The sequence below is a fragment of the Notechis scutatus genome, chromosome 11, assembly GCF_049901735.1.
Source record: "Notechis scutatus isolate UNSWTSFEM ecotype Mainland chromosome 11, rNotScu1.2, whole genome shotgun sequence".
Taxonomy (NCBI): Eukaryota; Metazoa; Chordata; class Lepidosauria; order Squamata; family Elapidae; genus Notechis; species Notechis scutatus.
In genome coordinates, this window is record NC_142019.1 from 13,027,425 (window position 1) to 13,051,307 (window position 23,883).

General features: G+C 36.0%; 1 protein-coding gene across 10 annotated transcripts in view; it reads right to left on the reverse strand.

Moving 5' to 3' along the window:
- MEF2A (myocyte enhancer factor 2A) overlaps positions 1 to 23,883 on the reverse strand; it is a 76,854-nt gene that overhangs the window by 31,857 nt on the left and 21,114 nt on the right. For 7 of the 10 annotated variants that reach the window (XM_087972804.1, XM_087972802.1, XM_087972799.1 and 4 more), the window contains exons 2-3: positions 23,009 to 23,201; positions 15,687 to 15,890 (exon numbers count right to left, since the gene is read on the reverse strand). In XM_087972804.1, coding sequence (XP_087828930.1) covers positions 15,687 to 15,890; positions 23,009 to 23,062 — 258 coding nt within the window. In that variant the 5' untranslated portion in view covers positions 23,063 to 23,201. Of the gene's footprint in view, positions 1 to 15,686; positions 15,891 to 23,008; positions 23,202 to 23,454; positions 23,511 to 23,883 lie in introns of those variants that run through there. The other 3 variants (XM_087972807.1, XM_087972800.1, XM_087972808.1) reach the window with 1 other exon arrangement.

Sequence of the window (23,883 nt, forward strand, 5' to 3'; positions counted from 1 at the left end):
ACTTGGCATAATATTCTGCCCCTCTCCCCCGCCCTTCTCAGTGCCTTGAACTCCCACTAAATCAGCCCACATTGAGAAAACAGGTGTAGCTTTCACCAACACCTGTCACAGTACTTATCTTGACTGTCTAACCAATCAGGTGGATACTTATATGGCCTTAACCATACATGGTCCTGCAGTCTAAGACTCTGAAAGCTGCTAGCCCTCCCAAACCTCCAACAAGGGTTGGCTGCCAGTCTTTTACTCTGTGATATCAGCAGGGAAAATGCTAACACTACAGTCTGGATTACATTTAACCTTTGCAAATTATTGAATACTATAAATAGACTCAGAAAGCTTCTGGCATTCATAAAGGAATGAATACATTTTGCCCAACATGACCTGACGCTCCAAAACTGCATACTGAGAAAAAGGAAGTTATTGATGTTACAGACTGCAAATAAGTTTTTTTTTAAAAAAAAAAAAAGTTTATATAAGGCAGAGTTTATATACTACTACTGTAACACTGCCACTGCGTTCTTCATTATTCCCCAAGACACATTCCAATCTCATTGTATTGCATGCAATACATGACTGCCCTAGAATCTAGAGGTATTGTGAATTGTGAAATTCACCAATTTGGCTGAAGCATAATTTCTGAACAAAAGATAATTGCCTTCTGTTAACAGTTGTTTTCAGAAGAAAATTAACCCGTAACTCAGTAGGAAAGGAAAAATCTTATTTATCTTCCACTTCTGAATCTGGGCACTTTCCTTTCCAGTCAGGTTCTGGGGTGTCTTAGATACTAATTTTGTGATATTTAAAAGTTTGCTCTTCTAATCTCTTTCACAAAGCTGTCCTGGAGGCTTAATTCAGATAGAAATGTCACATTTTATCACTATTGAGTAATGTAAGAGCAAAACTGTTACTCCTATACGTCAATGGAAAGCAATGGGACAGCTAACATCTAGAAGCAAAAATCCAACAGAATGTGAGAGATAAGCCAGACCAGTTCTCTCTAAGGCAATTTGTCAGAGATAACAGATTCTCATCCATAACAGAGAAGGGTCCTATTTCCTGGAAAGCAGCCTACTTGCGCTCCTTTTCAAGTTTTCTTCTCTCTTAAAGAAAACACAGTGTAATAACTAGGTAAATGAATGTTTCTTTTTGCCAGTCTCGATAGAAAGACAAGTTATCCCAACCATTTCTCAGCTAAGCACAGAAAAATGACCTTCCTATGAAATGCTATACTGTGTCAGGGACACTTACAAGTAATTAAGATTTGTTATCAGAATGGATTGACTGCCCAAGGAAGGCCTATATATGCCATGCCAGAGCCCTTCCCTCGACTCATAAAGCAAGAAACAGATTCTTTGGGAGAATATTTTCTTAAATTGCATCATTAAAGTTAGTCCTGCTAATGCTGCTTCCAAACACTTTCAAATACACAGAATTAGCCACTAGCCTCACACCACTGTACAATTCCAAGGGCTTCCAAGCCCAGTGTAAGATCAGAACTGGTGTCCAAGCTAAAATAATGTAACACTGATTACAGATGAATTGGTTAACAGCTTAGTAGGTTCATAAGCTTGATGAGGTCCCACTCAACCACATATTGCTCCAACCTTATGGCCATACTGCCTCCAAGAAACCAGAAGATAACAGCCATCTCAATATGTGTCTCACAGAATGTTATCATTTTAATAGGGTCATTTAATAGGATCCCCAGGTCACAAGAAACAACAAAGAGCACCAGCATTCCACATTCCAAATGACCATTTCACAAACTCATATACTGTCACTAAATGCTTCGTTTCTCATAAACTCTCACATTGTTACATGAAAAAAGCTAGTTGAAAGGTAATTAGCACAGTGCTTTCTCGACTCCTAATAAGTAAAGGCAATTAAAATTATATTTGATTAAACTGTAGTGATTTTAACTTTTACTATTGCTTTGTTTTTTTTATCTAATTGCAAGTCATAATATTTGCATCACTCGTTTGGGGTTATAAAATTAAGATGGTTATTTTTATTTAACTGCATATCTAAAGTAATAATGGAGGTTTCTCATTTTCAATTTCATGAATAGAGTGATACATAGTATTTTTCAGCAACAGGACACTCTTTGTTTTGAAACTTGACTGAAGCTTATACAATATGTTACATGAAATGTTCTTTTCTTTCAATGTGTAATTTCCATGGTTCTTCATGTAGTGATACTAATGAAATCTGCGCACACCTAAAAAAAACCAAGCCCTTCTAATACTTTTTAAGTAGAGGATATTCCTTCCACCTCTTTATACTTTAGACAATCCACTATATCCACAGCAATCCAGATTAATACTGTGTGCAGGAGACACTGTGCTCTTTATTGGTATATGCAATGTTAAAAAATTGAGTAGTTAAATCCCAGCATTCCTTCATGTTTTATTCTCCTTAAACAGTGGTGTATCTAGCCACCCTGTTGCCTTTTTCTGAGGAACTGGAAGGGAAACCCAAAATGCAAGGTTTGTTTTCCTCTTTTGTAATCTCTTAGGGCATAAAAATCCTGGTCCAACTTCTGCCAACCTCTCTCCCAGGATGCCATTGTTTGGATGCCTGCAATCTCACCAGATATAAAACTCAGTGGCTATTTGACAGGAAAGGACTTTATACAGCTCAGCAGTATCAGGAAAGCTAGCTTTTCTTTTTGTTTAACTCGGTGGTTCTCAACCTTTTCCTCACTATGGACCCCCTTTAAATACCTTTTGGGGCCACGGAACACCAAGTATAACTCAAGATTTAAATTGTAATATTTCTTCAAGCCTTTGTGTGGGCCCAGGTTGAGAACCACTGGTTTAACTGCATCGTTCTGTGACACTTTCAACATAACCAATAAGACCAAGGAGCTTATAGTGGACTATAGAAGGAACAGATCAGACATCCAGCCCTTGTTTATCAATGGAGACCGAGTGGAGCAAGTGGCCAGTTTTAAGTTTCTGGATGTTATCATAAAAGAGGACCTGACCTGGGGTGCTCACATTGCAGCCCTGGTCAAAGGGGCCCAGCAGAGATTATACTACCCTGAGGCTTCTCAGAAAACAACAACTGAATGAAAAACTGCTCGTGACCTTCTACCACTGCACCGAGAGTATCTTAACTTACTGCACCTTACTGTAGGGTTTGCCAATTGCACAATGACAGATAGAAAAGCACTCCAGAGGATTAATGTCATTGCCCAGAAGATCATTGGTTGCCCTCTCCCCTCTTTGGAAGAGCTTTCTAGCTCCCGGTGCCTTAAGAAAGTTCAAAACATTCTCAAAGATCCATCTCATCCTGGGCACCCTTTTTTTTGATTTATTACCATCTGGCAGATGGTACAGAATAATAAAAACAAGGACAAATAGGCTGAAAAGCAGCTTCTATCCCAGGACAGTAACTTTATTGAATTCTAGTGTATGGAGCAATATTAATGCAATATCAGGAGTTTTCAATTCAATTGTATAGAATGTGAAGGATGTGTGTTTGTGTTTATTTTCATAGCCATAATGTACACTGAAGATGGTATTTAATTTTGTCGCGTGAAGTGCAATGACATGAAAGTAACCTAAAACTGTGTTTACTTCAGGCTGGTCCACAACAGCATGTGCACACAGGGATGAGCTTCTTCCTCACTGCTCATTTATATTCAAGTTGGGGTGAGTAGAGTAAGCTGGCACATGTGCTACTTCTTCAGGGTCCAACAGCCCCCACCAGAGGAGGAGAAATGTCCCATCCCAACAAATTTCTTCCTCTGGGATATAATAGTCAAGCTCTGAGATATCCGGATTGTTCCTCTGCGCCATGCGGAGATCCAACTAAAAACGAAGTCGTGGCTTTTTATTCCAATCGCTGTCTCCACATAGGGCTTGAATGGTAAGAAAACATTCAATTACATAACTTGCTCAACAACTAAAATTCGATGGGACTGGGCTATTCCTGTTGCAAATAAGGCATACCAGTCATATTCTTCAGGATATTATTGCCACAGACAAGTTACACTGTGGCACAGAAAAATCATTAGCTTTCCTCCCGCCAACCGATGCAGAACTTCAGGCTCTGCAACAGGATAATTATGGCGTTAATACACTTGTACAGTTATAATTACAAAGAGTAGCTGATTGTTATTAAATTACCATGCAGCTAAACTTTTAGAGGTGAACAATTACTACCGTTACACTTTGCAAATAATTGGGGGGTATACGTGATCTGAATCAGGGTATTCCTGACTGAAAACATCCAGCTGTGTGTGTATACCTGAAGAAACTATGTACATATCTGAAGAAACACCAAATGTGATGCCTAAAATTCTGCAAACAAAGGGGAAAGGGTATTTACTGCTCTTCAATGGATATTTTTGTGCTTATATCTCATCCAATTCAATCATGAACTTATTGAGATATTACCCTGAAGGAGTTACTTATCTTGTGGACATTGCAAACCAAAACAACTTTAGGGCATCACTTCAAAAAGATGAACATGTGTCCATTGACAGCAATGAAGCAGCTTCTCTTTGGCATGGCAAAAGTCCAGGTCAACTTGTACTCAAAGTCACATTTTATCAGCAGAGTCACAAGACCTCTGAGGATCTCCAGAGGTCTGCTTTTAAAAACTACGAGTTAACCATCAGTGAAAGTGCTGATGCCAATACCACTCGATAATAGCAAGTGTCTTTCTGGAATTACGAATACTACTATTGGAATTATTATGTTGGAAGTAGACCTAGTTCTAAATACAATCTGCACAATAACCCTGGGACACTGCAACCATCGTAAATATGAACCAGATGCCAAGCATCCAAGTTTTGATTACATGATTATGGGGATGCTGCAATGGTTGTTAAGTGTGAAAAATGGTCAAGTCACTTTTTTCAGTGCTGTTGTAACTTTGAATGGTCATTAAGCGAACAGTTGCACATACATATACATTAAAAGCAATGATCCAAGGCATGGTGAAACACAATTCTATTCTATTCTATTCTATTCTATTCTATTCTATTCTATTCTATTCTATTCTATTCTATTCTATCCTATCCTATCCTATCCTATTCTGCTGGGAAACGCATTAGATGGCAAACTGATTATATACCAGTTTGCATTATACCATTTACAATTAGGAACAAAAGGCAGAATTAATTCCAGTCATATTTAAGACCAAAAATAAGTAATCATTCTATGGAATTTTTAAGTACACCGGCACACTTCCAAAGGATTTCTCCATCTTAGCACCACTCCAAAGTCATCATGCTGCCTATACAAATACAAACACATTTTTAAGAGAAACAAATGTGTTGCACTATTTTGTAATCCCTAATTATCAGGCAAGAATTTGACTCATCACAAAAGCAACCTATTGGAATTTAACCTACCTTCACTCACCAAAACAGCTTAGTTTTCTAATTGTTTTAAGAATAAAAACAATGTAGAAGCTTAACCTTCAAATTCTGTTGTTAAATTTATGTCTGGCCATAATACCTAATTCCTGATACAATATTTTTTTCTAACAACAGAGCTTCTCATCTTTTCCTATCTCATCCCCTACAAATTTCTCTATCAAGAAATTTGTGTCTCACAATTATATTAAAAAAATCACTTCTCCCCCAAACATAAACATTAACAGATTTACAGATATCCTGTTATTATTGCACTTTAAAATGCCTTTAATAAGCATTAATGACACTTGTTAAGGACATTCTAAATTCAATAATACAATAATACAAAGCAGTACTTTAAACCAGGGTTGTCCAACCTTGGCCCCTTGAAGCCTGGCGGACTTCAACTCCAGAATTCCCCAGCCAGCAAAGTTGAAGTCCGCCAGGCTTCAAGGGGCCAAGGTTGGACAGCCCTGCTTTAAACCCTCTCTAACAAGATGGTGAAGGGACGGAGGGATGAAGGTCAGTCTCCTTGAGTTAGGATGATGAAAGGTACTATATTGCTGACCTCACGGCCCATTAGACTACCACAGCCATAGTCCACACCTGGAGTGCATATTATCATCCAAAGAACAACACTCTGAAGTTTGGCTGAAATTATGACATAAAGGGTAGCGTTTCACAATTTCATTCCACAATGAGTTTTATTTTTGATACATTCAAGATGGCATACTTTTCCAAGAACTAGTGATATTCATTAGCAAATGTAGGAAAAAAGTATCTTTGTACTGAAAAATATACTGTATTAAATATTCATATTGCACTAGCATGCATATACTGATTTTCAAGACTGCAGTCCTAAAGTAAAATTCCCAAATCACTTAAACAAGTGAGATTTGTCAAAATATTACTTACTGCACTTATAGTAGTTGTAGTACTTAACAGACCACTCATGCACTTAAGATATTACTCTGCATTTACCTGGCTAAAGCTACTAGTAATGTTGATAAATGTTCTGCTATCAAGAATTCCATTATTGTATGATGTATATTTGAAAAGTGTTCAGACTTATAATATACAGAAGGTAGGATTTATTTTTGGAAAACACTACTGCTTTAATTTCATACAAATGCAATGATCAAGTACAAAGGGATTTTAAATCAACCTGGTGTTATACTATAAAAAATAATGATTAAGTCCAGAAACATTTTGAAGGGGTATGATACGACTGAAATTACAGTCAAGCTGTTTGGCTTCAAGCACAAAGAAATTAGAATTATGCAAAAAATTCCATGGATAAGACCAGATAAGGAATATAGCATTTCATAGTTTTACAGATTTTTCAAAATGTATAAGTGGTTATTGGGTGAAAAACTGTACAATGCAGGAAGCCATTTTTATTCTCAAAACACTGCACTTAAAAGAATCATTCACAGTTCCTTTTCTAGGCCATTATTTTATGAAGAAAATCAAGAAAATCAAGAAGGTGGCACAACCAAATTTTATCAAGCATTTAAATGAAAATACTAGTTTATATAAATAGTATATATTAACAAAAATTGCTGTTTATTCAGCATGGTGGGAATGCCCATATATTGTCATATTTCAGAAATATGTATTTAAAGGCTATTTTTTATGCACATATTAATTATCTAGACATTACAAATAGAAATGAAACACCCAATATTAACATGAACTCTATTCCCAATGTTGCATCATTGATACCTGTCTTATACAGCATACATAATCAATGGTGCGCAAATCAGTATGAATTTTTATACCACATACATCAAACTGTGTGAAAGTCAAATGGCATAAAATTGTATGTTCAAACAAGTCATCTTACCACAAGCAGACGTCTATTTTAACACAATGTCACAAGTGTGACATTGAGGAAAAAGTTTGTTGCTGCTGCTTACATGGCAAGACTTTCTGACTTGAACTGGTTAAACTGAGTTACAGAATACTTATTTTTGCTTAGCTATTAATAAAATGCAATGTGTGAATTTAAACCATTTTTCTTTTTTCTTTTTTAAGGAACATGATATTCAGCATTCTCCTAATTACAATATTCAGTATTAAACAAATTAAAAAATCTATTTATACTTTCAGCAGCCTCATAAAATTATTTTCCTTTCTTTCTTTCCAGCATTGAGAAAGCTTGATTGGGCAGAATGGTGTTTACTATAAGATGTGCTAAAGACAAAACTTGTATATTCTTTTTTAACAGCCAACTCAATTAAAACTTATTTTTAAAAAATCCTAAATTCTCTATCTCTATCAAACCACATGTAAGGTTGACTCTTAAATGTAATTGGTGGCTTATAATCAAATGAATACATCACTGTGCTACCCAAAAGGCAATTATACAAAGTCAGCAGGGCAATCCTTACTACAGTTTTGAAGAAAACAACATCAGTTATTTTAAATCATAACATAATTAGGAATTACCAGATAGCTATTGCATATCCAACTTACAAAGTCATGGAAGATTCCCTACATATCATCTCAGCAGTTTTGGACCCCTGGAATTAAATTTCAACTTTGTAGTTTGAGCAAAACCCGTTACATGTCACTGGTTGCTCACTGAGATAAGTAAATTAATCCTAACATATTCCTATTTATTTCTGCCCTGAGAATATCTTATTAGGACAAAAGAATTGTAGCTGCCTGAATGATCATAAACATCACCCAGGCCTATAAAAGACTGCAGTTTATGTAGAACTTGCAAGACATGTATTAAATAAGTATTCAATTCTATAAAACCATAAAAGGATCATTACTATATTATATTTGATCATCAAAAAAAAAATAGAAAATTGGAAACTATCATTTAGGTCATTGAGTTTAACTCCTTCCTCATTGATGGAATCGAAATTCAGGAAATTCCAACCAGAGCTTGCATAGGTGCAAGAACAGGGACCATTTCTCAAGAGAATTGGTTGCCCTGTCACTTATTGTTGAGTGTTTTTCCTGCTATCCCACCAGAATCTATTATCCTGTTCTTTACGGCTACTACTCCATGTTCTGCACCATGGGATAACAGAGACCTTCTGAGTGTTTCCCCCTCCCACCCCATATTTGAAGTGCATTGTATCAGCACTTTTCCCAAGAGCAAGCATTTCCAGTCCCTTGCTTCTTCAGTAGGTAAGATGCATCCCTCTTCCCTCCTTTCACACATAAATTAGCTTCTTTTTAAAATGAACTTACACTCTTGCCAAGTAGTTTCTAACATAGGTTGTCACCTGGGGAAGCAATTTGTGGGAGGCACTTCTGGGGCAGGATTAGCCCTCCATTTCCTGCACATAATAACCTGAAAATTCATGCACACACATAGTAAGTATGCTTGGAAAATTCATATTTCAGCCAATATGAACTGAAACTTTTCTCAAGGGGTAATTTGCAAATGGGTGGCTTATATTGGAACAGTAAAGCATTAAGCCCACCTCTCCTCCCACACAATATGACACAAGTGGGCATACCTGGCCCAACTGGGAAAAGCCCTGGTGAATACCATTTTTTTTTCAAGCTGAAGCGTCAAATGAAGACGGCAAATGGATGTGTGATGAGAGGGAGAAATGTTTTGACCAGCATACATTTTTTTAGTTGGTAAGGCAAATAAACGTTCAGTTTGACTGTAGTAATACTTGATTTATAAGTCAAGGGCCACCGTTTTTGCATTCAAGTTAAAATGTTCTCTGCACTTGGCATTCAATTAAAAGCATGTTAAAAAAAAACAACCCAGTTTTTGATCCTCTGTTGATGGTGCAATTTACTCATGCCCTGGTGACCTAGTGGATGCAACACCTTCTACATGGGGTTGTCCTTGAACACCACCCACCAAGCTTCAACTGATCCAAGACGTGGCTACAGCATGAGCAGTAACAGGTATACCCCTGCATGCCCATGTAATATCTCTTGTTTTGTGAGCTGTAGTTTTGCTAATTTACTTCCAGGTACAATTCAAGGTGCTGGTTGTTACCTATCAAGCCTCAAATGTAGAACTTAAGGGTTGCCTATCTCCCATAACATCTGACTGGTTGATTCAACCTGGTAGGGGTACTGCACTCTGGGCTTCTTTCATTAAACAATGTCATATTTTGGGACCCTGAAAGCCTGCCTATTCTATAGCAGACCTATGCTCTAGAACGAGTCCCTCCCCCCTGAGAAAACTCCTAGAGTTTTCAGATCTGGATGATCTGATTCTGCTGCTGTTTAGGAGAGCCACGAAAACCTGGCTCTCCACCTAAGACTTTGGCAAAAGAAGAGTGAGACCTCTCATTTCATTGCACTAGCCATCTCTTATTGTTTATCTTTTTATGCTTTGTTGATTTAATTGTAATTTCTTTGATTGGTGTGCGCTGCTGAGTCAGCAAGTTCAATAAATTATTATGGTTGCACATATAATCAACCAGATGTTTAGACTGGATTTGGCCAGTCTTTCTATCCACCTATGGAATCCATTCCAAGGACCTGGCAATAAGTAGATGCTATTTGATGGTATTAAAGGAATCACTGCAGGATGCAGTATGAAGTAATTTTTGCAATTGACTAATGGTGATTTTGTTAATGCTGATGATGTTCAAGTGGTGTTCCAGATGTTATGGAATTGCACCTAAGCCACCCATGACCATTGTGCTATCTTTGCTATCTTTTGCCACAGACATTCTACTTTTATTCGCAGGTCTGTGGATTTTGCTATTTTTTTTTTCAGTTCTTTCTTTTCTATTGTGCTGTCTCCAGCCACCGCAACATCCACTATGCAAACTTTTTTGTCTCTGGGTTAACATTATTATGTATACAACAATGTGAAATCACAGCTCCCAATTCTTAGGTATCGACTTCTATCCAAGAACCTAGGATGTTATAATATACTGGCCCAGAACATGTGCTGATCCAAGCAATGTGGCCTTTTGTAATTGACAGATGGAAATTTTGTCAATGCACAGATTTCCTAAGTGCTGTCCAAGGTATTTTGGGTACAGCACCCTGGGTGTTGATAACCACTGCGACCATCGCGATCAGTTTGAGACAGTTGCCAAGAACTGAATCATAATCAGCTGTTGCGGGGGTGGTGTAATAGCTGGAATTTCAAAGGCTGGTTGTGAGTACCACAGTGCCAATGTAACTTCGAATGGCTGCTGCATTAGTGGCCGGGAAATGAGGGCTACCTCTACTGTATATGTGGATTCTCCTTTCACTCAAATGTGTGCCCTGTTGTAAAAATGGGGAAAGGCAGCTGATCTGGAAAGCTAAGGCAACAAATCTGATGAATGTCTCTAGAATCTGGATTCTACTTAATCCATGTTCCCCAGGAACAACAGTCTACCTTAGTTGGTAAAAATACTCCTTTCCTTCCTTCTTTCCTTTCCTCCCTCCCTCCCTCTTTTCTTTTCTTTTCCTTTCTTCTGGTGCTGCAAACTTTGCATGTGAAAATTAACTCCAATATCATAACCTAAAGCTATGCATTCACAAAACAGTGTTCTTAGCAGTGTTAAAAGGATCTTGCTGCTTTTATCAGAATGATGAAACATGTATCAACTGATCTGTTCCACAAGTTCTGCCCTTCCATTGCCCTGTATGCAAGGTTGCAACTCAAACAGAAAAGGGCAGGGCTGATCTGGCAATGCCGCTTTAGCTAGGCTGCCCTCTGACCCCTTGCCTGTGTTTACAGATGCCACCGGGTGTCCTATCCAAGGATGCCAAGAACCAACAAGCCAAAGGTGCAATGGAGGGAAGAGGCAAGGTTTGCCCAGAACAAATAACAGGAGGAGCTTCCACAGCTTGTTCACCTGCTCGGATCTGAAAATTTCTTTCTACTGAAGATAGAAATAGGCAGGAGGCATATTTTGCAGGCAGCAGGACTTAATGTACCTAATCTAGGCTCAGAAGCTAAGGAAATCAAGAGAGGCTACTGTCTGGATAAGAGCCTATCAGAGCATCCCAGAACTATTAGAGTTAGGCAGGAACGCATTTCTCAAGAAGGCAATAACAAGCCACTTGTATACTGTGCCAAGAAAACTGCATGAACATGTCCATGAAGTCATTGCTGTCAATCTTTTTATTTTAGCGATTAAAAAAGTCAAGCAGGAATAGCCGAATCCTACAGTGTGCCCAATATACTCACAGTAAACTAGAATTCATTACAGAATTCTTTGCTCACAAGCTTATGCAAATATATTCACATATTGGGGGGCGGAAATACACTGGAAGTAGCAGAATGACAACCTCTAAAGCATTCAAGGTTTTTTTAAAATAAATAAATAAATAAGTCACAGTAAAGCTCATTCTTTCATATGTGAGTAGCAGTTTTTTTAGAGTTGTATGTCCAAACAAGGAAGTAGGATAATGTTTAGATAATTACCTGAATTGTGTCAATTTAAATTAAGTTAAGGAGTTATACTGAATTTGTCATCTCTTCACAGAAGATAAGCTTCTAGCAGAAAATGACATAATTATAGCACTTCCTAACTAGACTGCTACTCACCAGGAATAAAAATAAATTATAAACATAGCTTCACAGCATTATTCTTAAAATGCATCATGCATTCTTGAATCAATTTCAAAACTCTAAAATAATAAAAAGATCCCCAAAATAATATATCTAATAAAACACTTTCTCATGGACAATGAATTCTGCTTTGAAAGAACAGATCTGGCTATCTTGATTCATATTCTAGTCACAAACGAACTCGATTACTACAATACGTTATCTAGGGCATTTCCAAAATACAGCAGTTAAATTCCATTATGGATGAATGGTAACACTGCTGAGTGTATTTAAATTAAAATGCTATACACTAGTCTTAATTTCTGAAATTTTGATACATTGGATATGTTTTATTCAACTCAATTATAGGAGGCAACAAACATGAAAACATCAAGAATTTTCAGTGAGATTAAAAAGGCTCTCCTACAAATTAAACCTCATTATAAAATTAAACCTCATTTCACCTAATATTTCTAGGATTGCAATGACATAAAAGGATTGCAGTGACATGAAATTCAAACATCTCCCAACAAACAACTTGTTTAGCAGATCACTTAGTAAAAATCTGAAAACCCTAACTCTTCCCAATTGACCAGTTATTGTAATTGTATATTATTGTTTGCTAAAAACATAATTATGTCATATCCTTTTTCTATCAGTCTAGGTAGGAAAGTAAACAGTATCCTGCAACCTGGCAGCAAAACTGAAACCATGATTCTGATCTTGCTATACTGGAATCCAAAGAAATAGTCCCATTCTTTGAATACCATTTTCTTTTGTGCTTAAAAACTTTTGATTTATAGTTGCACAGCTGCTTGGAACTCTGACATCCATCCTTCATCTAACAACATCAACTATCCAAGCAACCTTGTAAATGATCCAATGGATGGAGTCCTTCATATCCCAGATTTTTCATGATGCTGGCAAAATCCCAGCCACTGGGAAATGTAATTACAAAGTTATATAAAATAAGGTTTGTCGAAGGTCAGTAAAGTGTTGCATTTCATTTCATTTTAATCCACTCACTATAATTTGTTTGGAACAAACACAGAATCCGTACCAACTGTTCACTACACTCACCGATTTTCAGGGAGGAAATGTCTTTGTGAGAAGTTCTCAACATTTTCTGGAAATATTAAGTGTGTAACAGATTGGCCTTCCTAAACAATAACAAGAGTGGTGCTTTGCTAGACCTATTTTTACCCCTTGCCATTTCTAATTGTAGCTAAACCTACTATGAAAGAATATTAACTTCTAATACACAAATGAACCAAAATATGTTGATTTAGTATAAATAAACATTTTTCAAATGTTTATACTAAATGCATCCCACTCTACTCAAAACTTTATAATTTTTTTTTTTGGGGGGGGGGGGGGAATTTACAATATCTTCCCAAATTAAGTCAACGACTGCTGAAAATTTAATATGAATACATTCAATAATGTTAACACTTTTGTAAGCTAGGAAGAAAGATTAATGTTCATAAGAGCCTTTCAGACATCTAACAGCTATTCTTTCTTCAAGAAGAAATTCACATGAGTGAATTGTTTTCCTGAACAAGATTTACATCCTTAACTAAGAAGTTAATCCCTGCATATCATCCAACATGTTCCCAGTTCTACATGGTTTTTAAGGTTAAGCCTCCTTAAAATCAAGCTCAACTACTAGTGACTTCATAGATCTGAAGTTTTCTTGGCAGCAATACAGAAGTAATTTGTCACTGTCTTCTTCTGGGAAGATTTTTTTTCATCTTCTCAGCAGAGCCTATAGAGAGTAGTACCTATAGTATCCTCTGAAAATCTCCTGCTGAAGTATTAGCCAGGACTGATTGGGCTTAGATGCTTATACCAAACAAGGTTAGCCAACTGCTGCCATCTGCTCCATTCAATCACATGCTCACATCTTATAGATGTGTCATTTTCCACAGCATTACCTTTAAAAAGCTATCTCACCAATCCACAACGGGGAGGCCAGGAGGAGAGGAAACCCTTATGGGGGGGAGGGGGGAATGGGGGAGAGAAACCTGAAAGGGAGAGGACACAAGGCCGAGGAGTTTTTAACAGCCTGAACAAAAACATTTTACTGCTACACAAGTAGCTTTTCTAATTTAAAAATAATGAATGTTTGGTTGATTTGTAAATAGGATTATTAATAAGAAAAAAAGAATCCATTTCAGAATGATCATAAGAATTAAATCGGTTTTTGTTTTAGTTACACCATAAAGAGAACAGCTGATCTGTGGGGCCTACAAAAGATCTCTGATTATTTTTTTTCATCATGACTGGGATTCTGTTTAAGTAATATACAAAGAGAATCTTATGCAGAAACTCACGCTCACCATACATAAGAGACCACTGGAAGCAAAACAAGTTTGATGGTTTTTTTTTAAAGTCCTGCAGATATGAAGAAAGGAACGAACCTTTCTTTGCTCAGCTCAGTATTCTAAAGACCAGCACTGATTTTGACTTTCTATCTGCTGGGTCCAGACCTCTAGCAAGCAGGACTAGCAGTGGGGTGTGGATTCGCTTTTTTCTTTACAGATGGAGAAGGATGTCCTACCCAATCTCCCATTCAGTTAATAAAATGGCCTTTAATTTATGAACACAAAAGTTTTGATCAGCCAAAACCATTACATAATGTAAGACTACATATAGAGAATTATCACATGCCCCAAAGTACTGAATATTACTTTTAAATCATGAAATCATGCCTAGTATGTACACCATAGCAAATAAGCTATTTCAATCACTATAGAAGGAATGTGTCATTAAATATATTGTGGCAGAAGTATTCCTGCAAAAAGGAAGTTTGAAAAACTGACAAATTGGAGGACAACACAAAATATGGTAATATGTCCTGAGAAGCTTCCTTTTTTTATGTACTTTAAACAGGCCTTTCTTGGAGACAGGAAACAGATTAAATATCAATCAGTGCTTCTTAAATCTCAAGAAAAATCTAGTCTAATTTTTGTAGAAACATCTTAGTTCAAGATGTTGTGGGGTGTCTTTTTTTAAAGGAAGAGTAAAATCCATCTAATTACACACATACTTGAATATGGAACATAATGCATTTTCTTTGCTGTATTGTAGTAGGCAAACTGCGCTATTATCACTTGCAAGAATTAAAAAATGGACCTCGAATTATTTGGAAATTCTGCTTTGAAGTACTGGCAGTTAAAGGATGTAGCCAGAATTAAAAACTCAACTTATTATAGTTTTTTATCACCAAGAATGAAAGAATTGGAACTAGAGAAGAGATTCCCCAGATCTGTGGAATTATATCGGACTGTTCAGGTTTTGAGCTTCCTTAAATCTCCCCTATCTCCAAAAGTCCAATTTGTTACCCCAAGTGAATATTGTTAAAGAACCACTAAAAGTCTCTACTTACTTAAACTCTGCTTTCAGTAACTTGAACCTGGCCAAATAAATCTAAATCTAAAGGCTAATGTACCTGACTCATCTCCTGGATTGTTTATTTAGGGGGTGTTCAAGATGATGATGATGATAATGACAATGATTTGTCTTTTTATATGCCACCTTTCATTCAGAAGGTGACAGCAGCATAGATAGCACTTCCATTTATCCCACAACTCTGTAGCTAGGTGGGGCTGAGAGAGACAGAGTGGCCCAAATTTATCCAATGAGGTTTTACCTCAGAATAGACTAGAATCAGGGTTTCCACCCAACTAATTCAACACTTTAACCACTACACCAAACTAGCAATGAGAACTGAAGAGAACAATGATCTATCTTGAAATAAATACCACTTATTAATTTAATATTTAATACAATTATTATACATGAAGTAGGGAATGGGTAATCTGTTACCTCCACGATATCCGAGTTAGTTCTGCTCTCATGGGGTTCATTGTATTCTGTGTATTTGAGAAGAACTTTGTCCATATCAGTGCTGGCGTATTGAAACAGCTTGTTAGAACTGTTGAAAATTATGAGTGCTATTTCACAGTCGCAAAGCACGCTTAGTTCATAGGCTTTCTTCATTAACCCGAACTTTCTTTTCGTGAAAGTCACCTAAACACAAAAGGGGGGAAGAAATATTTCAACTGGATGTATTTAATGGCAAAGGTCTGAATAAGTTTCCAGAACAGCTGGGCCCACCAGACTTTTCAGGTTACCTTTTTTCATGTTAACAGAGCATCTTTACAGGATATCACAAAATTGCAGTTTGGAATCTATGTTTCAAAACTGTACAATTCTTGTATTATATAGTCTTAATATTCCAGAAAAATATGAACAAACTGTCTTTTAGCATATGTGTATGTATGTGTGTGTACAGGTGTGTTTATATATATATATATTCTTTTTTGAGAGCAGGCATCAGAATTTCTTTTTTTAATGGTACTTTTTTAATGGTGTTCACAAAAGAAAGTGAAAATCAAGATTATCTTATCATTGCCGAGATAGTTTATTCTATATATCTATTATTTTTATCAACAGAGAAATTGATTAAAAACAGAAATAAGTGAATACACATAGACACAAAGTCAACCATGAACTTAGGATGTTCTTCCCAAAATAGACCATAAAATATTATTAGGCAAAATATTATGATTGATGATTGATTAATGATGATGATGATTATTATTATTATTATCATTAGGCAAAAAATATCATCCTTCAGAAGTTGTGGGTGCTCCATCACTGGAGATTTTTAAGAAGAGATTGGATAACCACTTGTTCTCACCATCATCCAATGTTAATTTGTGCTGCCCCCTGGAAGAAATACATAATTTGAAAGCATATTCTCTAAACGGGAAGGATCTACTTGACCTCTACAAATATTTTTCATTCCTCTGGTATTTTCTGCTGTGTTTCCCATGCCAAGAAGCTTGTTTGTTTGGGGGGGGGGGGGATAACATATAATCAGATAAACATATTAAACAATTTATTACTTATAAAAAAAACACTGAAAACATATATATGCATGAACAGCACAGAAAGAACATAATGTTACACAAAGGCAAGGAAGAAAGCCTCTGACTTTCTGTGTTGTCTATTTCTCTAAGGATAGTCCAGCAAATTAACACACATATAAATACTGTAATGGAACAATTAGTTATAGACTAGACCTGCAAAATCACTGGGAATATCATACTTGGCCTCAAGCAATGACTTCAACAGATTTTAGGTTTCCATAAGTAAAATTGCATAATTGGCTGTGCAACTCCAAGGCAGTGTATTTGAGAAGAAAAACCACAACATTTCCTTCTTACTTGTTGTCATATTTGATTTTTTTTAAAAAAAACCAGGAACAATATGGCTCAGTACTTTAAAGCAAAGAAGCTGCTCCATCTGTTTTTGGAAGGATGCCCATTATCTAACAGTGACAGATTGCTTTAATGAACAGTACAGCTACAGAGTAACAGTTCATGCAGTGACCATTCAAACTTATAGCAGCACTGAAAAAAGTGGTTTATGACCGTTTTTCATACTTACAACCATTGCAGCATGTTAATGATCATAGGATTAAAATTCGGATGCTTGGCAATGGGTTCATATTTATACATTCACATTATCTTGATATTATTATGATGGTTGCCATGTCTTGGTGTCATTTGATCCCCTTTTGCGATCTTCTAACCAGCAAAGTCATTGGGGAAGCCAAATTCATTTAATAACTGGGTTACTAACTTAACATCTGCAGTGATTCACTTAACAACTGTGGCAATAAAGGTAGAAGAGTGACGCGATAGTCACTTAACAAGTGTCTCACTTAGCAACAGAAATTTGAGGCTCAATTGTGATTGTAAGGCAAGGATCACCTGTAATAATTATTAAATGCTACTCTAATGTAAAAGCAGGTACGTGGGACTGCTCCAGGGACAAATAAAGCTCGGCAATTCCCATAGGACTACAGAACGTTTAATGCAAGAATACGAGTTTCAGAATGATAAAGCAGTTTTTCATGTAAAGCCATCCATTTGCTCATTCTTACTTCCTTCTGGGATACTGGCCAAACATGTGTAATAAGTGAGATCAAGAGTCAAATAAAGCACACAGATATACACATATCTGGCAGTTGTCCCAAAAGTGAGTTCACACAGCTCTGTCAGGAAAACATTCCTAGAAGAGATTATTTCGCTGCAAATTGCACCAGATAGGAAGTCTTGTCAACCAAATACTTTAACAAGTAAAAACAATTTAAGGACATAGTTAAAGCATTTGTCCTGTTGGTGAATTCGTCTGTATAATTTAAGATAATAGAAATGAACTCCAAAATGGATGGATAGATGGATAGATAAAGTATGCGCCAGACAGAATTCCTGCCAGCAAGCCTGCAGGACTGTTTAGTATCTTATTCAAGTTCCCAGTTATGGGTTTTCTTTTGAGTCATCAGTCAAAATCCCATCTCCAACTACTTGACGTTTAAACTAAAAAGGCGGCAGCCATTTCAGCACAATTGTGCATAGGCTGCGTGTTTGTTCCCAATCTACCATCTTTCTACCTTCCTCAAGTTACTTTTTACCTACAAAAGAAAAGATACTGGGATCTTTGTAATTTCTCAATGTAAGTAGGAAAGGGCTAGGATGAGAAATTAGCCTTTGCAAAACTGAACAAGTCACCAAGCAAAAGGATTCTAAGCATCTGAAAATTGGTGCTTTTCAGGGACATTTAATTGGTTGTGCATCTCCCACATAAACCAAAGTCTAAACATACTCCAGTTATAGTTAAGAGGTTTACATGTTCACAGTGGATCTGTTCCAATAGCCATTTTCTTGCTTGCTTCTCAGAAACATTACAAAAATGTCACCAGAGTTTTAATGTCCAAATATTGTTCAGAGATATAGAATTATAATATTTTTATAGTGTACAGACCTTCCTCCAAATAGCTCAGGTGATGGTGCACAGAACCTCTGCTTCCAGTTTACTTTCCCGAAAGCAACTGTATCATATCATAATTGATTTGATTATTTAATTAACTGTAACCAGATACAGAAGTAACTCCTTGAAATGCTACATAATGACAAGAAAGTAAATTTCTCAGATTGAAACTGTTGTTCCTTTGTGTTTTATCAGATTGAAACTTTTTTAACAGATTGAAAACTCCCCAGGACTTTGTTTATGCTTCGCTTTGTTTTTTACCAAACATACTAAAAATATAGTTTTCCACAGTCACTTATATCTGATCCAGTTAAAAATGGAACTAAAAAACACTTACTTAGAAATGACATTAAAATAAACCGGTCTATGAGAAACACATGCAAATACCTAGAGACAATTTTGTTTTGGAGCTTTAGAGATAAAAGATAGAAACAATGATAAAATATGATTACTGGCAATCTTTTAGTAATTGTAAGATAAAACAAGACTCATTGTTCTAGGAACAGGGTTAGGATTGGGAGACAAAGAGCACAGGAAAGGGAGTAAACAACAATAAATTGGGATAATTTGCAAGGATGGCCAAGAAGTAGCTTTCTTGAAAACAGTAAGTCAAAGCATTCTGTTTATGCTGTCCAGCGATTAATTTAATTCTAAGACAGGTCCCTGCACATCACATTGGACTAATCTGTAAATTTAGATCACCAAACTTTCCAACATAATTGTAAGCATGGTCAGTGCAAGCTCTGTTGCAATGAAAACACATGAAATCTACACAGTAGGGAAAAAAACAAAGGTTTAAAAACAGATTACAACACCTTTAGAAATGTTTTCAAATATTATGAGACTAATAAAAATTTTTTGGTCCACTACATAAACTGATAGTGATCTCTAATTCTCACTTTCAGAAAAGTGATCACTCAATTTTCAATTCCTGGAAATTCCCACTGGTTCTAAAGTCTATCTCTAGAGAGCTGATATGCCACGTGTATTAAAGATAATTAAAAGATTTTATTAGGAGGTCTACAAGCCAAAGTAAACATTAAATTAATCACTCCTAATGGGGCAATGCATCTTTCTCTCAATACTTCTCGATATATAGTGGGGGTGCAGAAATTGTAAATGCATTTATTCAATTTAGGGACTGTGAATTGCACAAGTGTTTGAAGGAATACCATTCAGTGCTTAGATAGATTAATGTATGAAGATGAAATCTTAATAAAGCAAAGTATATGATCTGATAAATCTGAGATTTGGTGGTTTGATACTCAGCTTTGGAAACATTTCAGTTGAAATACTCATCTTATTTAAAAGGCCAATAGCCAGCTTAAAGACAATAGGTTAATATAGAATTAATAAAGTGGGTTAATATTATACATAAATAATACACACATCACAGAAATTGATGAAACAGACTAGAAACCTTTTAAAAATATCTGGGCAAGAACAACACAACAGGGTTCCTATCACAGTATAAAATCATCATAGTCTGTAATGAAAGAGAAATGAAAGAGAGATTGTTGCATAGTTCATCATACCTTTCTACCCAATCAAATATTTTTTCCAAAAATGACCAGAAATATTATTGGATATACATTTGGAATAGAAATGGAAGATTTCAAATGTTAGAAGTCAAGTACTACAAATGAAAAATCAACTAACTAATCTCTTTTATAGTTCCATCCCACAGAAAGTGCTGTCTGTCACACGCAACTCCTAATTTCCCAACAGGCAACTGTGGCCATTAGGAAGAGTGAAGATAGATACAATTACTAGTTCTTCCTTTTCTATAGCTTTACTAAGCCTAGTATCCTTAGCTGCCTTTACTTGTTAGAACTGTTTGCCAGAACAATAGTTCTAAAGGATACACAGAAACAAATGACTTAGTTGGCTGCTGCCACATGATTTTTAACACTTTATTTTTTGCTACTTTATTTCTTTTTTTCCCTATAGAACACAATATTCTGCAACACCCACCCACATCTGCTCTGTCAACAAAGGAGTATGTGGAAGGAACCAGATACTATTAAATCAAGTTTCTATCATTTTAATGGTACAATTATTAATTTTAAGATAGTATGAACCTGCTCTCTAGATAGACCAATGAAAAATAATGTAGTCATTGAACACAAGCTTACAATTTAATAATAATAATGCAATAATTGTGCAAGAAGATTGCACAAACTGATCATAAACCAGAACACAACACAGTTGCCAAAATGATTCACTGGAACATCTGTAAAAAAAAATCAATAATTAACTTACTGAAAAAGTAGTCAAAACGAGATCGTGTGGGGTTTTCAAGTACAAAATCTTAGCTCATAGCACAACAGATTTAACTGTGGTTGAAAAGTAGTAAGTATGGATAATTAATATGGTAATGGGCAGGGAAGAGTAGAACAGAAGATACTGTAAAGAATTAGATAAGATCATAAGTATTCATGGTATGAAATTCAGAATTGAAAGATTATGGCATAAACCGGCTGTGATGTCAGGAAGATCAGAAAACAAGGACAATGAATCATGCCCTTTTATCCAGATTCTACTACTTATGAAAATAGGTGGATATGGAATGTTGAAAGTACACCAAACCTTTAGGGGGGGAAAAAGGTATTGGAAGAGTATCTGAAGAAAAGTGGGGAAAAATGGACCAAAGCTAGCACACTATGAAAGTTTACTGAATGCCAGAGAGATCAAACTGGCTTACGAGAAAGTCCAAAAGAAGAATAGAGACATGGAAAGGCATATTACATGGCCAGTCCATTAAAAAAAGAAGAAGGCAAAGCAGATAACAAGACCTGGCAATGGATACAATGGATAAAAGTAGGAAAGTTAAAGAAAGAGACAGAAGGGCTAATTCTGGCTGTTTTAAGAACAAACACATAGAAAATCAGAATTGAGAAGATAACAACAGATAATGAATGCCGCCTCTGCAAAGAAGCTAAAGAAACAATGGACCATCTAGTTAGCTGCTGCAAGATCACACAGACTGATTACAAACCACGGCATGATATAGTGGCAACAATGGTACACTGGAATATCTGCAAGAAATACCATTTGCCTGCAAGCAAGAAATGTTGGGATCACAAAATAGACAAAGTAACAGAAAATGAAGTAACAAAAGTGCAGCTCTGGGGCTTTTTTCCTTTCCAAAGAATATCAGAATTCAAAGAGATAAACACTGCAGACTTAATAACTGTTGATAAGACAGACAAAAAAGTCTGGGTAATAGAAACTGTAATACCTGAAGACAGCAGAAGAGAAGAGAAAGAACTAGAGAAAATAGCAAAATCAAAAACCTGCCAATCAAAATAGAACAACTGAGGCAAAAGAAAGCAAACATAGTAACAACAGAAAAACAGACTTCAGTGCAATCTGGAACATCACCATTGGCGTTGACAACCTCACCATTAGTCATTTGTAAAAGGCAGCCTTACTTGAAACAGCTTAAATCCTGTGTCAATACATTTAACAACATCAAACAATAACTCCGTATCCCAGGTCCTTGGGAAGGACCCAGTAAGTGGCTAAAATTGCCAAATAGTAAAGGATGAGCATGGCTACACCATTTGTTGGCACCATTTTGCACAAGGCAGTAGGTTACTCTCTCCCTGGATTATAATTGCATTTTTGCCTTTCTTATGAAAGGGAAGTGAATGACATAATTGGCCATCACAGTAATAGAATGGGATGCTGCAAAGCTTCCCAAACTAAGCAAAAAGAGACTGTGTGTCCAAGCTATGATTATCAAAGAGCTTTAAACAAAGAGATGTAGGTTAAAGAAAGAGCTACAACTTCTAACACTGCTCAGAGAAATCTATGATTGAATGCCTGCTTCAAGTAATTGACAAACTTTTATATATAAATCTGTGTTATTGAGTAAAAGCCTGTCACGTGTAGCTCTTCTAAGCACATTCCATTCCATTCCAGTGCATTGGAAATATCATTATAAACCCACTGAGTATTCTATATCATACAGGGAAAAAGAAGTCTTAAATCCGAATACATTATAGATAGGTTAACACAGGGGTTCTCAAACTTTTGCAATACTTTGAACCTAAAAAAAAATGATGAATGAGTTTGTGCAATCCTCACAAATAAAGTTAATAATAACGTTAGGCTTAGGATAATAAGAAATAAATATATCACCAAATAAAAATACTTTCATCATACTTTCTTTTGTAGCTCCTGTCCATGATGGCTATCAGGGTGAGGTTGTAGGGGGAAAGCTTGGAAAAGTAGTCCTTCCCAAAACATTTACAAAAGTGAATGCCAGCTAAGTATATTACCAAAGAAGTATCGTTTCTCACCTGTCTGTTCCGCTCATCCATTATTCTTGTAATTTGTATTTTCTTCCTCCCCATTTTGTCCTGTTTCTCTCTTTATATTCCAGAACCACGGAAATAAAAGGATCCACAACCTTGTATCCTAGCACATGGTAGGCATTTCTCTTCTACAACTAAAGCCCAAACACAGAACCATGCACGGTGTTGATTTAGAAATCTAGAATTAAGAAAAGAAGAAAAACAGTTTAAAACACGTATTTCATATCAGTAATGTTTCTAACATTAGTGCTATGCATCTTTCCTCAACAATCAGGTGAACCTGGAATAGGACTTGCCTGTTTTAATGTGTTGCATTCTCATTTATGTATGTTGAAAAGCTCTATTTCCAAATTAAGTGCAAAGCATTAGACAAGTCTATTATATTGCCTTGTGAATTCAGTCCTTTAATGGTTAAATATTAAAGCACTCACATCACATAGGTGTAATTCAGCCACAAAAGCCATATCGATGTTGCAGTAATCTTTCAATGCTTTATGTAAAAAAAAATAACAGATCCTTTTTAAACATATAATAAAGTATATTGTAAGGCAAAATATATTCATTATTTATTGTGAGATATATATATATTTTAAAGAGAAATTTATTTAACTTCTATACTTTACATTAAATCAAAATATGTAGCCTTTCTGTTTTACTGTCAACAGGATAAAATTCCTTCCAGTATTAGAAGGAAGTGTCATTCCAATAACTTCCCACAAAAGAAGTCAAATTGAAGACCAAAATTTCTGGGCCTTGTTCCATATTCAGCATTTTTCTGTACCTTCTTCTCCAACAATGGTGTAGGCTCACATATAAGATACTATTCAAGAACTAACAACTTTTGAATGCTGTTTAAAAAT